The sequence below is a fragment of the Tyto alba genome, unplaced genomic scaffold, assembly GCF_018691265.1.
Source record: "Tyto alba isolate M040663 unplaced genomic scaffold, T.alba_DEE_v4.0 Super-Scaffold_12, whole genome shotgun sequence".
NCBI classification, from domain to species: domain Eukaryota; kingdom Metazoa; phylum Chordata; class Aves; order Strigiformes; family Tytonidae; genus Tyto; species Tyto alba.
This window is the reverse complement of record NW_024881274.1, coordinates 3288348-3302424: the sequence shown is the minus strand read 5'-3', so window position 1 is coordinate 3302424 and position 14077 is coordinate 3288348. Positions and strand designations below refer to the sequence as shown.

The following is a 14077-nucleotide window of genomic DNA, read 5'->3' as shown; positions in this document are numbered from 1 at the left end:
ACTACTAGGAGGGACCTCAGTGAATTAATCTCAGCAATCAGATCTGTAGAATCGCTAATGAAGGGAAAGGTTTGAGAAGGATTAAAGCTGATATAGAAGAACCTGAGAATGGGCTCACTGACCTAGAGATAAATCTTGGATAAAAACCAGCAAGTAGGAAAACGTCAAAAATAAAATGTGCATGACTGAGGAAAAAGGAGTGCTTGTAGATGCACTGATAGAAATAAAAAATGGGGAAATAGCAAAAGAAAAATAACTAGATCCCAGCAGCTGTAAAGGAGACAATCCTGTCAAATACTTAGGGCTTGCCTTCCTCCCTTTTCTAGCTATTTGAAACAAATAGAGCAATCAGCATAGAAATACACCATTTTTCTCTCACCTCCCCAGATGCATGTACCTAATTCTACGATTTAACCTTTTTGAACAAATGCGACAGTTTGAAGATTCTTTCACTCATTTTGTCTTGAGGGAGGGGAAAAAAAGAACATTTCAAGCTCTGATACAGGCTACTTCAATGAAAAGGGAGAAACTAAGTAAGAACTGCACCTGTATCAAAACAGTAAATACACCTGATACACAAAGCCTGGCTTTCAAACAATGTTATGCTGCACTGTTCTGTTCGATATATAAGTGGGGGAAAAGGATTTAAATCCCCAAAATTTAAGCCTCATAGTAAAGAGCCAAAATACAGCATTTCAGAGAGGGAGATGCTGCTCTATCATAAAAATCAGACATTAAGAAACATGGCATTCTGCCAGTTCTCCAACAAAAAATAAAGCCAAAAAACTGGGAATACTGAGAAGGAGAGCTACAAGATTATGAGTGCTCAAGAAGACTTAACTGGGGAAAAAACAAAACAAAACAAGCAAACAAAAAAACTCCACCAACTGTAAGAATTTTAAATAGTCCTGATTCCAGAAATAATGCAGTAAAATACAGTAATCTGTGAACTAAAACATTGGGAAAAATGGAGGAAAGTCATTATGTAAGGTTTGAAAACAAGGGCAAAGAAAAAATGAGTTTTCTAATTGTACCATAATACGGGAAGTTAGAAGAGGAGGGTCAAAGCAAGGAAGAAGGCTTAAAATATGGCTCTGAAAAACCCCGCCTGGGCAGATCTTAAGAATTTAAGAATACCATATAGTACTGTGAGATGACAAACAGGAAATGCTGAGAAAAGTCTAAATACCCCTCTCCAGCAGAAGATTAGTACATACATCTGCATTTGTTGAGAACAAAAAAGATAAAGAATAAAACAATTAATTACATTTCAAGAGAGTGGAAAAAGCCACAAAGAGGATAGGGAAACAAAACTCAAACAGTGCTCCAGGTAATGAGGTCACTTTTAGGGCTCTGGAAACACAAGCGGTGGGGTGAGGATATCCATTGCTTGTTACTCAGAATAGGATGGAGGCAGCCTTAGTCAACACACTTGTTGTTACAGCTGGTGATGTTCAAATTCGTGAAAATACTGACAAGGCTTAGGCTGACAGAGCTGGATTATCCCCTGCTCCCCCCATATGCTCACACACAGAAGCATAAAACAATATAGAGGTTGATAAACTCTAGTGGAACAGCTGAGTCAGTTAAAAAAAATATATATAAACACAGTAAAGGAGTGAACCGAGCTGTCAAATAAGAATTATTTATGAGCTATAAAGCAAGTTAGGTTAACATCTGTGGTGTTACTAAAAAAAAAAAAAAAAAAAAAGTATTTGTGGATCAGAAGTTAAGAAATACATATTAGAATAACATGGGCACTAGCTGCTAAAATCCTCTTTAAGATAGCTGAGCAGGAGAGAAGCAGAAGTTTTATTGTCCAAACATCTTTTATTTGTTGGGAAGAGAGCTTGGTATATGAACAAGACATACTCTGACTAAAAATACGTCTTACTAAGAAGAAAAATGCATGCATGTGTACACACGTATCTTCCTGATATATTTCCTTCTTAAGAAGAAATACACTAAATTATATAAATGAAAACAAACTTTCAAGAAGGGTCAGTTAATTCTTAATAAACTCAAGGACAAGACTTCGCTGTGGTCAGAGGAGCTATGGATTTGCCAACAAACTCAAGACTTGTTTAAAAATGGGTTTATGAAAAACTAACAAACTTTTTGGAAAAGAAATGGCCTGAGTTATTATTTGGAATAAATACCCTGAACATGTGCATACATTTGGTATTCAGTATCACAATACATTCTGTAAGACTGATAGGTCTTTTAATATCTCATTTCTAGTACCTTCTTAAGTTATTCCAGCACCTATAGGACCCCCCAGCTGGACATCAACACTCAGCAATTTCTTTCTGAAATTACATTCAAAAAAGCAATTGTGACCCTCTAAAACTCTTCTGGGGTAAAAATTATGCTTAGACTTCCAAAAGAGATCAGATAGATAAGATACTGCATGGAGGTCTGGCAAAGCAGTGATGAGATGTTCACAGAAATGTCTTTTATCCCAGAAAGGCAAGAATCAAGAGAGAAGAACATTTGACAGGGGCTCTTTTAGTCCTGGAATTAAAATATAAAGTGGCAGGTTCCAAAAGGCCCCATAATACACTGGAAGTTAGAAGTAATTGTCTCTCCTGTGAACCAGGATAGAACAGGTTTTAAAAATCCTACACTAAAAATATTATGAATGACAGGCAGGCTTCTAGCTGGTAAGCTCAAGATAAAAATTGTGTGCATTATATCAGTTAAGAACAATCAAGATAAAATTCCTAACTGAGAAGAAAAAAGCAGACCCTTTGGGCTAGTTTATAAAGGATTACATGCCTCAGGTAAATTTAACATGCAAAAAAAAAGACAAAAGTATGTTAAGAATCTACCTCAGCCTCCACTAGAAATAAAAGGCACCGATTTCTGGACTTACATATCACAAAATGAAGAGAAATATAAAACCAAATAAAACAAAACTTAGTTTTGCAGCTGAATCTTACTAGGTTCTAAAGTGAATCTGAACTCTTACATTAATATTAATTTAATGTGATAATGTAAGAAGGAAATAGTCCATCTGCTTGGAAAAGAAACAAGGATAATTATAATAGGTAGAAAGATTGGATTCATTACACAGGCTTATTTCACTAACATGATACTGGAACGAATATATTAGCAGATTGATTTGATGTAAACTAATTAAATACATACCCAGATCAATGAATGTTTAGTATAAATGAGCAAACTGCAGATAAATATGAAACAGGTCCTTGATAAAACAGATAAAAACAATAGAGTACCTTATAGTCTCTGGATTCAGAGAACAGAACAGAATTGCCCTGGAAGGGCTGAATTAGGGGGAAAGAAGCTTCAAAAAAATTCCTGACAAGCAGCGGCAGGCAGGAGTTAATGTAAGATTTTAATGCAACTGCTTGCCCTGGCCATAGGGCTTCTGGCCACAGTGATCTGCTGCATCTTCAGCCAGAAGGAACAAGAGGATGGAGCAAAGTAGCATCCTTTTACACTTTAAAACAAACATATCCTAACTAAATTTAGCTCTGGATTCTGAATTTGAGTGAGAAAACTTACATGTCTGCATATCTCTCTAAATTAATTTAGAATAGAAAAATAAAGGTAATATTTAACTGTATTCAGATCACATTTCAGCTTTACAGTATTCTCTGGCAGCTTTATGGAATGTCCATTTATGACAGAAGAAAATACAGTCTAATCAAAATACTATTGCAGTTACAATGTGTCCTCAAGGCATTACTGTAAAGTATCTTGAGTGCCCTTGCCTCACAAGAGAATTTTTAAGACAAGAGATTAAATATGTGCAGAAATACACATGCACAGAGTTATACTGCATAGAATATGTAGCTACAAAATCCTATCAGCAGAGTTTTGAAAGTACACACATACACAAAATTAACCACAGGAGATTACACAATCTGATGCTGCAGTAGAAATTCATTTATTTTAATTGGCATTACTGCATGTAACTGTACATTCATATACACGTTAATTGGTATTCTTCTTTTATAAATATTTTGTGTGTTCCTGAACCACAATACCATAAAGAGTACTAAAGAAAAAAACCCACCCCAGCTGAGTCAAAATAAATTTTAACCACAGTTCTTCAGAGAAGTTGCTCAGCAGTTTCTGAAGGAGGAATAATAAGAAGACATTATACTGTTACCACTACCAGTGTTCTTTTAATCATGAAGAATTATCAAAACCACATCACAACATCTAGGGATTGTTAGCTTGACTCCACTGACCCTGTTTGCTAACTGTGCCACTGCAAATGAAAGAAACTGCAAAGAACAGTAATTTCAAAGGCCAGTGTGCTCACTTGAATTCCCCCCCCCCCAAAAAAAAACACCATACCTTTAACCCTGCTTCTGAGGTTTACTCCCGCACTGGAATGCAAACTGACTGGAGTGTAGGAAATGCAGACACACGCACTGCCATTTCACCCAGGCCCACACACACCAGAGACACCCGAGTGGGCCGTCACCTACCTACGTGATTTAAAATCATTATGTGGAAGGTGAATCAACAGCAGACCCGAAATCTCCCATAAATTACTTTCACAACATGGAACTTACAATTTTGAGTTTCTTCCCTATTCCCAGAGACGGGTGTAGCTCTGTGTTAGAGGTTCCCCGCGAACACGGGTTGGTGTGGAAACACCTGCCCCTGCTGCCGGGGCAGCTCCCGCTCCCTCCCCCAGATCACGCTGCCCCGTGACGATGCAGCTTCCGAGGCCACGAGGCAAATCAGAGCACCAAAACCATCAGGGAAGCTTCACTTCCAAGTTCTTATTAGCAATCTAAATCATGGTAATGTTAAATATAATTTTTAAAATTCAGTAAATACCTAATCTTCTTAAAGCACTTGGCTGAAAAAAATCCAGAGCCCCCAGCATCCCAACTATGCCCTCACAAAACCAGCCCCCCACAAAATCCTGACAGGGAAGGCAACAGTGATGTAGGTGATGGGAACGTTTGCACTCCCCGTGTGAAAACGTTCTAGAGAATTAAGCCCTCTGACCTTATACATGTACATTTATTCAAGGGGGTGGGAGGATTCCCCAAGATCCTCTCCTTCACATCCCAAGAGACCAGGAAGGAAGGGAGGATGAAGAGATCACCGAGGTTTAGGGTAAGCAAAGCAAACAAGGAAGATTATGAGTATCAGGTCAGGTTGTTCAGACCAGTGCAGGAAGACTGCTCTGTCACTGCCGGTGCCAGGGTGACAAATTCTTTCTGTATTATTAGATAACTACTCTCCTTTTTTATCAACTTTTAAAGGATCAAGTTTGTAGTTTGCCAGAATTGCAAAGCAAATAAACAAACTAAATTTCAGGCTTATAATAACGTATGCTACACGTATTTGTATTTATTGATTTTTTTTTTCTTCCTTACTGTGTTTCAAAGAAATACAGAATTATATACATTTATTTAGAAAACACAGAGAGCAATGAATTCATCTAATGTCATGTTATGGTTTGACAGACTAACACTTATCTGAAAAACTATTTTCCAGTGGAGGGATGTTTTCCATTTAGATACTGTTAATATAACAAACCTTATCATCTCCTTTTCTTAATTCTGTATCCTCCCCTGAACAATGCCAAACAGAACTTCTCGATAAAGCAACTTGTTTCAAAGGCAGAATTGCAACTAATTGAACATCCATTATAGTCATTAGAGAAAACCTCATCTATTAAATACTGTCATATTGTTTTTCAAGAAAACCCATCTCTCTGTTTTGCTCAGACACAGAAGCACAGCCATATCAAATCTTGTTATTTCTGAACTAACATTTTTCATTTACAAAATGAAACACGTATTTGCAAAGCTCTGCATATACAAAATCGTTAATATTGCTTTGGGAGATAAGCCAAAAGGAATACTAGGGACTGATCACAGAACATCTGACAAAGATGTGGCATTGTACAGAAACCACAATTTAAGGTTATTTGTCTGTGTAGTTTTCCAAAGGTTGTATCAGAGGACTTGTGCCTTCCTAGGCTTTAAACGGTAAATGTGATACTTCAGAGATACAAAAATCACAAAAGGATGGAGTTACCTGCTCGTGTGTCTTCCCAAAACCTGTCTTTTTATGCAGGTAGTTCCCTCAGGTTAACCACTCCTGCAACAAAAGGCTAAGGAGTTCATAAGGAAAGAAAATCTCCTTCATAAAAGTGGTGAATGACAACCATGACCTCAAGCTCAAATTACTAAGGGCATCTTTGCAAAACAGACATTCTTCCCCACTATATGAAATACACACCAATTACAGTAACTACTGCAAGGAAATCAATGCCACGATACACACTCCTTAAACTTTTCATGACAAATATCTTCAGGATCAACTGACACAAACTGGGACTCTCACCAGAAACCAGACTAACAGATTACTGATGTCTAAGGATCAAAACGAAGTCTGCGCTGCTACCAAGGAACTTCAAGAGGCAGCAAAGCCGTACGGCTGAAAAACACAATTCCCCTTCCCCAAATAAAAGTTGGGGTAGTCAGATATTAAAAGTGGGAGGAATAATTCTGGCACTGTGGGAAATACGCATTAACTTGTTTCAACCAAGGGAAAACTGCCCGTTTTTTTCATTGCGTTTATCACCACTCTATCTCTGCATCTTCACTTGTGGTTTCCCATGGAATATACATATACACAATTTACACAGGCACACAAGCACAACTAAACACTGTATCCTAAAACATGCAAAATGTGCTGCCAGATGGCTTTAAAAACAAAAATGAAAGATCTAATTAAAAGCTCTTACACTGCCAACACTCCATTTTTGGAAATAAATACAAAAGTTAAATAAAAATGTTTTTAAAGCATATCAATATTTTTGTAATGTTTTGCTTCACAATTACTATCTCTCCTAACCTCCTTCATGGGTCAAACAGACCAAGCCATATGAACCAGTGCTAACTGTAAACTCCTTTCCTGGGACGATGGAAAAAGGAAACTAACAGAAATGGTGACTAAATTTGGGCAATTTCTCCTTAATTCTATCTCTTCCCATTCCTCTCTCTCTCCCTCTGTTTAAGAATAAAAAAAAAAAAAAATCGGTACTGTTATGATAGGTATTATCTAGGATCAACAAGATTTCACTGCCACAAGTAATGTCCAAGGAAAGAAATCTATTTTTTGAATTTCGATTATTGAAACATAAACCTTGATGTTAGCTTACTACAAGACCATGTATAACTATTATTTGTTTTTCCCTACATCTTATCTCCCCAATAAAAGCAGGTTATAGTTTACATACATTTTTAAATAAATATACATATATTTTTAAGTATCAAATCACAGCACGATATTAAAATGATCTATGGTGATGTTTTGAGTCTATGAGATCATCACCCGAGTACAACTATTCATTAAAAAGAAAGACCCAGTAAGACCAAAACACACATAAAATGAATACTTTCAAAAACTGTAAACAAAACACATGCATGAGGAGTTGACATTTACTTACCACTGGACCTGTTTTTGCGGTTTGACTTCCCTCCTGTAAGAAGCATCTTGAGACTGTTTCGAAACATGGCGATCCTGTTCCACTTTGTGTATCCCAAAACTGTGTAAAGCAAAAGACCAACAGATGTAAAAAAAAAAAAATCAACACTCCAACTTGGTCAACAGGAAAACATTACAGAGAAGCTGCAAGAAAATGCTAAAAACAAGACAAAAACTTAGAATGATGGAAAACTATTCTGTCAATATATTTCCTACCAAAAGAAATCAACATCCATGTAAAGCCGACCGTTCTGTTCACTTTTGTTCATCCAGGCTATTTCCAGGACAACACAATTCCAGTGCTGTTACCACAATCTTTTATTTTGTCAAATGATTTCACCAAATTATTATTACATTAAACTGAGAAAGACACAGAATTTAGCAATCTCTGCCTCCATTTCCCATTACTATTAAAGCCAAACCTATGAGAAAGAGTTGCTACCCTTCACTTTGCTCAGAAAATAAATCAATCTTGCTGACAACAACCCACAGACTACAAAAGCTGTTGTCTTTAGCTCCTGGGCTAGTTGACTGTCAAATTCTTCTGTCAGTTGAATAAATTGTCATGTGGAGAAAAGCCACTCAAACCCAGAGTTAACTGATGCAAAAAATCAAACAGAAACATTATCCATATATTTTCCTTGCTCTATATGTCTTAGGGAAAAAAAAAACCTTGTCTCTGTGCTGTTGAAGATAAAAGAATGAGCTTCTGGGTTCACCAGACACACTGACAGCTTGTTCTGGTGGAACATCCTCTTATTAAAGTAGGTAAACCATCCAAACAGCAACAACAAAAGCAGCTCCTAACCAGACCAAGAGAACAGTAATGACTCTTTGATCAGAACATATAATAAACCACAACTTTCCTTCTATTGTACACATAATATTCCACAGTTACAAGCTAACACATTCATTTTATATAAATGTATCATAAAATTTTTTCCTGGTTTCTTCTTGGAGGATGCTCAGTGAATGCAATCTTGAGTTTCTTCACATTTATCTAATACGTTCAGGTACATTAATACATTAATACCCAGTTCAAAGAGCTTTACATACATATTTAAAACCACTTGAGGTCCTTTTAATATGACTTACTATGAGATACTAACATTCCAAGGCAGCAACTCAGAGCACACACGTAACAAACACCAGTAAGCACGCACGGATGACATTAACTTTAGCCCTTCCTGACTTTTAGAAGTTAGCATTCACTTATTAAATTCCACAAACAGATTTTAGGGGATCTTTGTCTGCATGCATGAATATTAAACAGAAAATACAGTACCGGTATTTCCTTTGCATCTATGAATCGCTTAAGTATCATCTGGCATCTTTCTGAGGCCTTGCATAATGACATCAAAGCACAACGAGCTAGTATTTGGGCTTATTCCCAGGGCTCCTAAACAAAGCTTAGGCTCCTCTTCGAAGCATCCTACTGTTACATGACTATAAAAAAAATTTGCATCTGGCACAAACATAATTGTCTTAAATGTGAATTCTGTTTATTTAGTTTCTTTAGATGGCTGTTATGTTCCATCTTGCGGCACAGAAAGAAAACTTCTGGGTTTACATATCCCTCCTCTCTTACAATCTGTTACTAATAAACTCCTTCATATACAACACCCTTTGCAACATCAGAAGGAGGAAATATGAAGTAGACATTAAATGTTAAAAGGAGGTAACCAAACTCAAAGTGTTATTTATTCTGGAACATGATAATATTATAATCCCTCCAACATCCCACTAATCCAAATGTATTTATCTAGGCTTTGAGCAAGACAACGAGGTGGCAGTAAACACCTCCTGCTACTATTTGGAGAACTGTTTGAGGCTGAATGTGACTTATTGAGTTCTATGCTGATAACAATGTGTACATTTGATGGACCAGTTTAATTTATTTTAAATTTTTTAGAGAAAGCAGACTCAAGTGGTTCTTCTATAAAGCCAGGTGCCATAGGCACAATGAAGTTAATTTTTTTCCTAAAAGTTTATTAACAGAAAAATGAAAACTATCACATAGCAACATTTTATCCAAGACAGGCAAAACAAGAGGTAGTTTCTTTGTGCTCTGTGATAGTAATATGTAAAAATAAGGAGAAAGAGCTTCACCAGCTATCAGGGTTAATAATGACTTGCACTAACATACCACACTTGCAAGAATAAACAACAGTGTTTCAACAAGCAAACCCAGGTACTTTTGGAAGTGTATCTGCAACAGTGAAGCACGGAGAAAAGGAGAAGCTAACTGATTGCGAATTTATCGCTTCCGCAGGCAGGTAACACAGCCTGCACTGAGCTCCTCTGCCCAAACCATCCTAGCACAGTGTCTGTAGTGCCACACGTCTGAGTAAGATCTTGAAAGCACTCCCACGGAAGCCGTACTCTGAGTGTGCCACTCCAGTGAATTAAGCAACGACACCATCTGCAACCTGCGGACTTAAATTACAGGTTTGATTCTCTATTCACAGTAAACGGGAATCACCTCTACTGCTGATGACAGAGTAACATCAGACTTTGACTACCACCAGCCAAGAATAACATCCTACTTTTCATCTTTTATCCGTGGCACTAAGTGAACTAGTTAGCCAATGCAGGTGGAAGGGCAAGAGGGGACTGCAAAGTGCTCAGCTTGCTATTTCAGATTTAGGTAAAAAGAACGTAAAGAAATAACAAGCTTACAGCATTTGGTGACCCTAGGGTAGAGAAGAAAGATACTGCTAAAATCCCACTAAAGAAAAGTGTCGGGTATTTTCTGTTTCTTTTGCTGCTTATTTGTTTTTAAAAAGCAGCCCTCCAGATACCCATTTTGAGTCCCATCTAAGTCTGGAAGGACAATCAATCTTTATAATGGCAGAATCAAACTCTCTTGGTAGCAGTGGACAGACCAAAACTTCAAAGTTCCTACGAATTAAGAAGGAGGTTTAGGGACTATCCCCACACCAGCTTGCACTAAGAGAACTGAGTGGAGCTGTGCCATCAAGTGCTGAGGGACAATCTCATTAAACCTCATTACGCTGATGGAGCCAACTGGACCGAGCGTGAACAGTGCCAAAGGTGAGGACGACCGTTTGCTAATTATGTTTACCTCTAGCCTTCACATGGCAAACTGTGCCAGAAATTGCTGTGCTGCTGCTGGGACGGAATTACATCTCTGCAGAGAGCATAAGGGGCATCCATGAACTTGCTCTGAAGAGCCATGGAGCAGAATAGAATTGATGTCTTGTGTTAAGACCCTGAGCTACCAGCCATGGGTTGTCTCAAGGACTAATTCCATATTCTCAGAGCTCACCTAGAAGCCTCCAAGGACTGCTAGATCTTTAGTGACCTGCACAGATGGGAGATGGAAAGAAAGGCCTTTCAGTAATAGACCTAGTTTAGCATCAACTATGATGTGGTTTCATTGCGTCTTACAGACAATGTTGTAGGACTCTAAGTGTAAGCACTCACTGAATTTATATCCTGATTAGTTCAGGTTTTCACAATACGAATTAGCAGAATCAGCAGGTCCCCAAATCAACTGCTGCTTTTCTTTTGTGTGCACAACCACATTATTTTGTGGGTTTGAGCAAATGTGGTTGCAGTTCTTCCTCTGTTTAGCTAATGCTAAGCCAGAAATAATATTTAAGAATAAGCACTCTAAATTAAAAATTCTGTTGGTCACATTAGTTCATGGAATTAGAAGGATTAAATAGCAAATGGTATTACAGTATTAGGAGGAGCTGGATCATGTATGTTTTCATATCCCTAACAAGCTCCTCAACGCATCTTACAGTCCAGGTTAATTCTCTTCTCCAGGCTTGCAAGCAGCTGTGTCAGCAGAAGGTAAAGACGCAGTATGCTGATGGGGATCCTGCACACTCCCATTGCCATGGGATACTGCTGGCACCAAACCAGGCAACCAAGAGCTACTGTAGTTTATTTGTCATTTAGCTTGTCATTTGTAACTCTACCAAATCTAATGAAGATATTATACCAGCAAGAGTCTCCAAAGAGTATCAGCAGGTAAATTAAAAAGTGCTGTCTCTACGAACTCTGCTTTGTAGCATCGATAGCACTTCACAAAAACAGCTTTTTTTAAAAAAGCAGCTCAAGAATCTTCTGGTTTATGCATAGACAGACTCTGCCACATGTTGTTTTGTCTTCTAACAAAGCTAGATTTCAATGGAATACACAAACAAACACAGTTTCTGGAGCATAAGAAAGCAGTAGTACAAACACAATGAGAAAAAAAAAAAAAAAAAACGCACAAAGGCAAGGGAGTAGAGACAGACTGAATGCTGCAAGCTGAAACTTTACACCAAATGCTAAGCTTGAACAAGTCTGCATATCTCATGAAATCCTCCTGGATGACTAAGGCCTATTTCTTTGTTTTCTTAATTTTAAGACAGAGTTTGTAGACAGGCTGAGAAAACTACCGCACATTTTGAGTGGCTACACATTATTACAGCCCAAAGAAGTCACTTTTGCTTCTTTTTAGAGACTTCCCAGGGAAAGATATTGTCTGTCAGACACAGAATCTCAAAATCTAAGTGAATTATTTTGCCCCATATACCAACACTAAAAGAGCTAGATCCCATTATTTCCCTCTTCTATCACCACCTCACTAAAAATAAAATTATTTTTTATATAAAGCTGATTAGTAAAGCTAAGCTCTTTTTCAAAAAAAATGTTTGATGTCTAATGAGACGTACAAACATTGCTTGGCCACTGCTGCCAGGTTTTGTGCAAGTTAGCATTAGAAGTTATTATATACATATACTTTTCAGAGTAGAACTCTAATCTGTGTTTTTTCCAATAATTAAAAGTTTCTAACTACAAAAGTATTAAGGGAATGCAATCTAAGTCATATGTGCAATGCATATTTCTTAAGAATTATTTCCCCCATAAATTTTCAGTACCTTCCCTGCCTCCACATAAAAGCACAAACATTTCCAAAGTTGTTTCTAGAAAGTAAAATAACTGTAAACATTTTGGTCCTCCAAACATTTTTAAAGAAACAGATTTTTTTTATACATATTCACAATTTTTCTCCTTGAAATATCACTTAGGAGAAAGCCCAATTAGGCTGCCTGTGCACTACTGCAGTGTTGATAGATTCTAGTCGTTCAGTGGCAGACAGTGAGTACAGTCACAGCGTAGCCACTACGGAGCCTTAACTGAATGTGTGAAAAGAACAACTTTAAAAAAAAAAAAAAGTCCATACTTCTAAATTGGAAGTGGTTCAACAATTGTCAGCTGCCCCTTTGTATTTTAATTTGTGGCTGAAAAGTGAAGTAAAAGCCTGTAAACAAGAACACCTCTGTGCCAGCCCATGAGATCCCATTAGCTCATTGTCCAGTTCAGGCAGCAGCTCATACTGTAGCAGATTAAGACAGAATTTACTGCCAAAATATTCCTAATATTCAGCAGAAGTTTATGAACATTATCTAGCCAAAAATTCTCAAAATACTGTATCTAGATAGATAGATATAAACAAGAAGTATTTGCAAACTTCCATCAAAACACATTTTTCAATGAGAAATCACTACATCTATCAGTGACAAACCACTTCCAAAATTCAGAAGAGTATAAAAAGTGCAAGTCTTGCAGCATCCTACCTCCACACAATGCTCTGCCAAGCTGTAGATGGGAGCATTACACCATTGCTTTGCAGTACAGTCCCACCCAAATGGGAATGCTGAGAGCCTTCTGTGACAAACCACTTTTGATCACTGGGTGCAGAAGGCAGAAAGGCATTCCTACTCCATTTTTATCAGAGTTTATCATTAAAGATGAAACAAAACTTTGTAAATTGGAATCAGGACTTGGCAGCACCAAGTCAATGGAATACACACAGAAGATCATGACATATAGTTTTAAAAACAAACTCATTAGGTAATCCTTAATTCCTGTATTTTTGCTGACAAATACCATGACAATATTCTGCATTGACTAGTGAGCAGAAAAATGTTTAGTCCATATCTCACTGCTTATGCCTTTATTCATCTGCTTCTGTCTACCTTACAAGATCCTGAGGCATCACATTTTTTTTGCACATCTTCCCTTAAGTCTCAATAGGAATGATGGAAAGAAGTTTTTTTTTAAAGGATAATTCCTTATGTGTTTTTCTGAAAAAGAATAAAGTCCTCTGACAGAAAACATACGCTCTGTTATGCAAAAAAACCAGAAAAACTTGTTACTCAAAATATTCTATTTTAAAAGTTCCTGGTAGCACCAGATTATCTCTTTTTCATGAGGGAAACTGAACTCACTATATTAGAAATTAGAAGGTGTGTATAATAAGAAGCATATATTAGGACACCAAAATGATATCTTTCTGAATATTAGTTTTCAGGATTTAACAACATGTAAAGACTAAATTAACATTCTGTGAAGAAAAAAATAATCTAACCTTTCACAAATTAGTGAACTGTTTTTAAAGAGCATTCAAACTTCAGAAGGGAATAGGTAATGAGGACTTTAAAACAAGTGACAGATTTATAAAGCTCATTATCACAAGATGAAAGAAACTGAAAAATGAAAGGAAGACACACAACAAACAGAATTAGGCTTTCAAGCATTTGCTCCATGTATAACGTATATTGTA

At 37.1% G+C, this 14077-nt stretch overlaps 1 protein-coding gene across 10 annotated transcripts in view; it reads right to left on the bottom strand.

The window, feature by feature from the left end:
* TANC2 (tetratricopeptide repeat, ankyrin repeat and coiled-coil containing 2) overlaps positions 1-14077 on the bottom strand; it is a 281670-nt gene that overhangs the window by 201679 nt on the left and 65914 nt on the right. For all 10 annotated transcript variants that reach the window (XM_032996633.2, XM_032996632.2, XM_032996634.2 and 7 more), the window contains one exon: positions 7454-7552. In XM_032996633.2, coding sequence (XP_032852524.1) covers positions 7454-7520 — 67 coding nt within the window. In that variant the 5' untranslated portion in view covers positions 7521-7552. The remainder of the gene's footprint in view (positions 1-7453; positions 7553-14077) is intronic.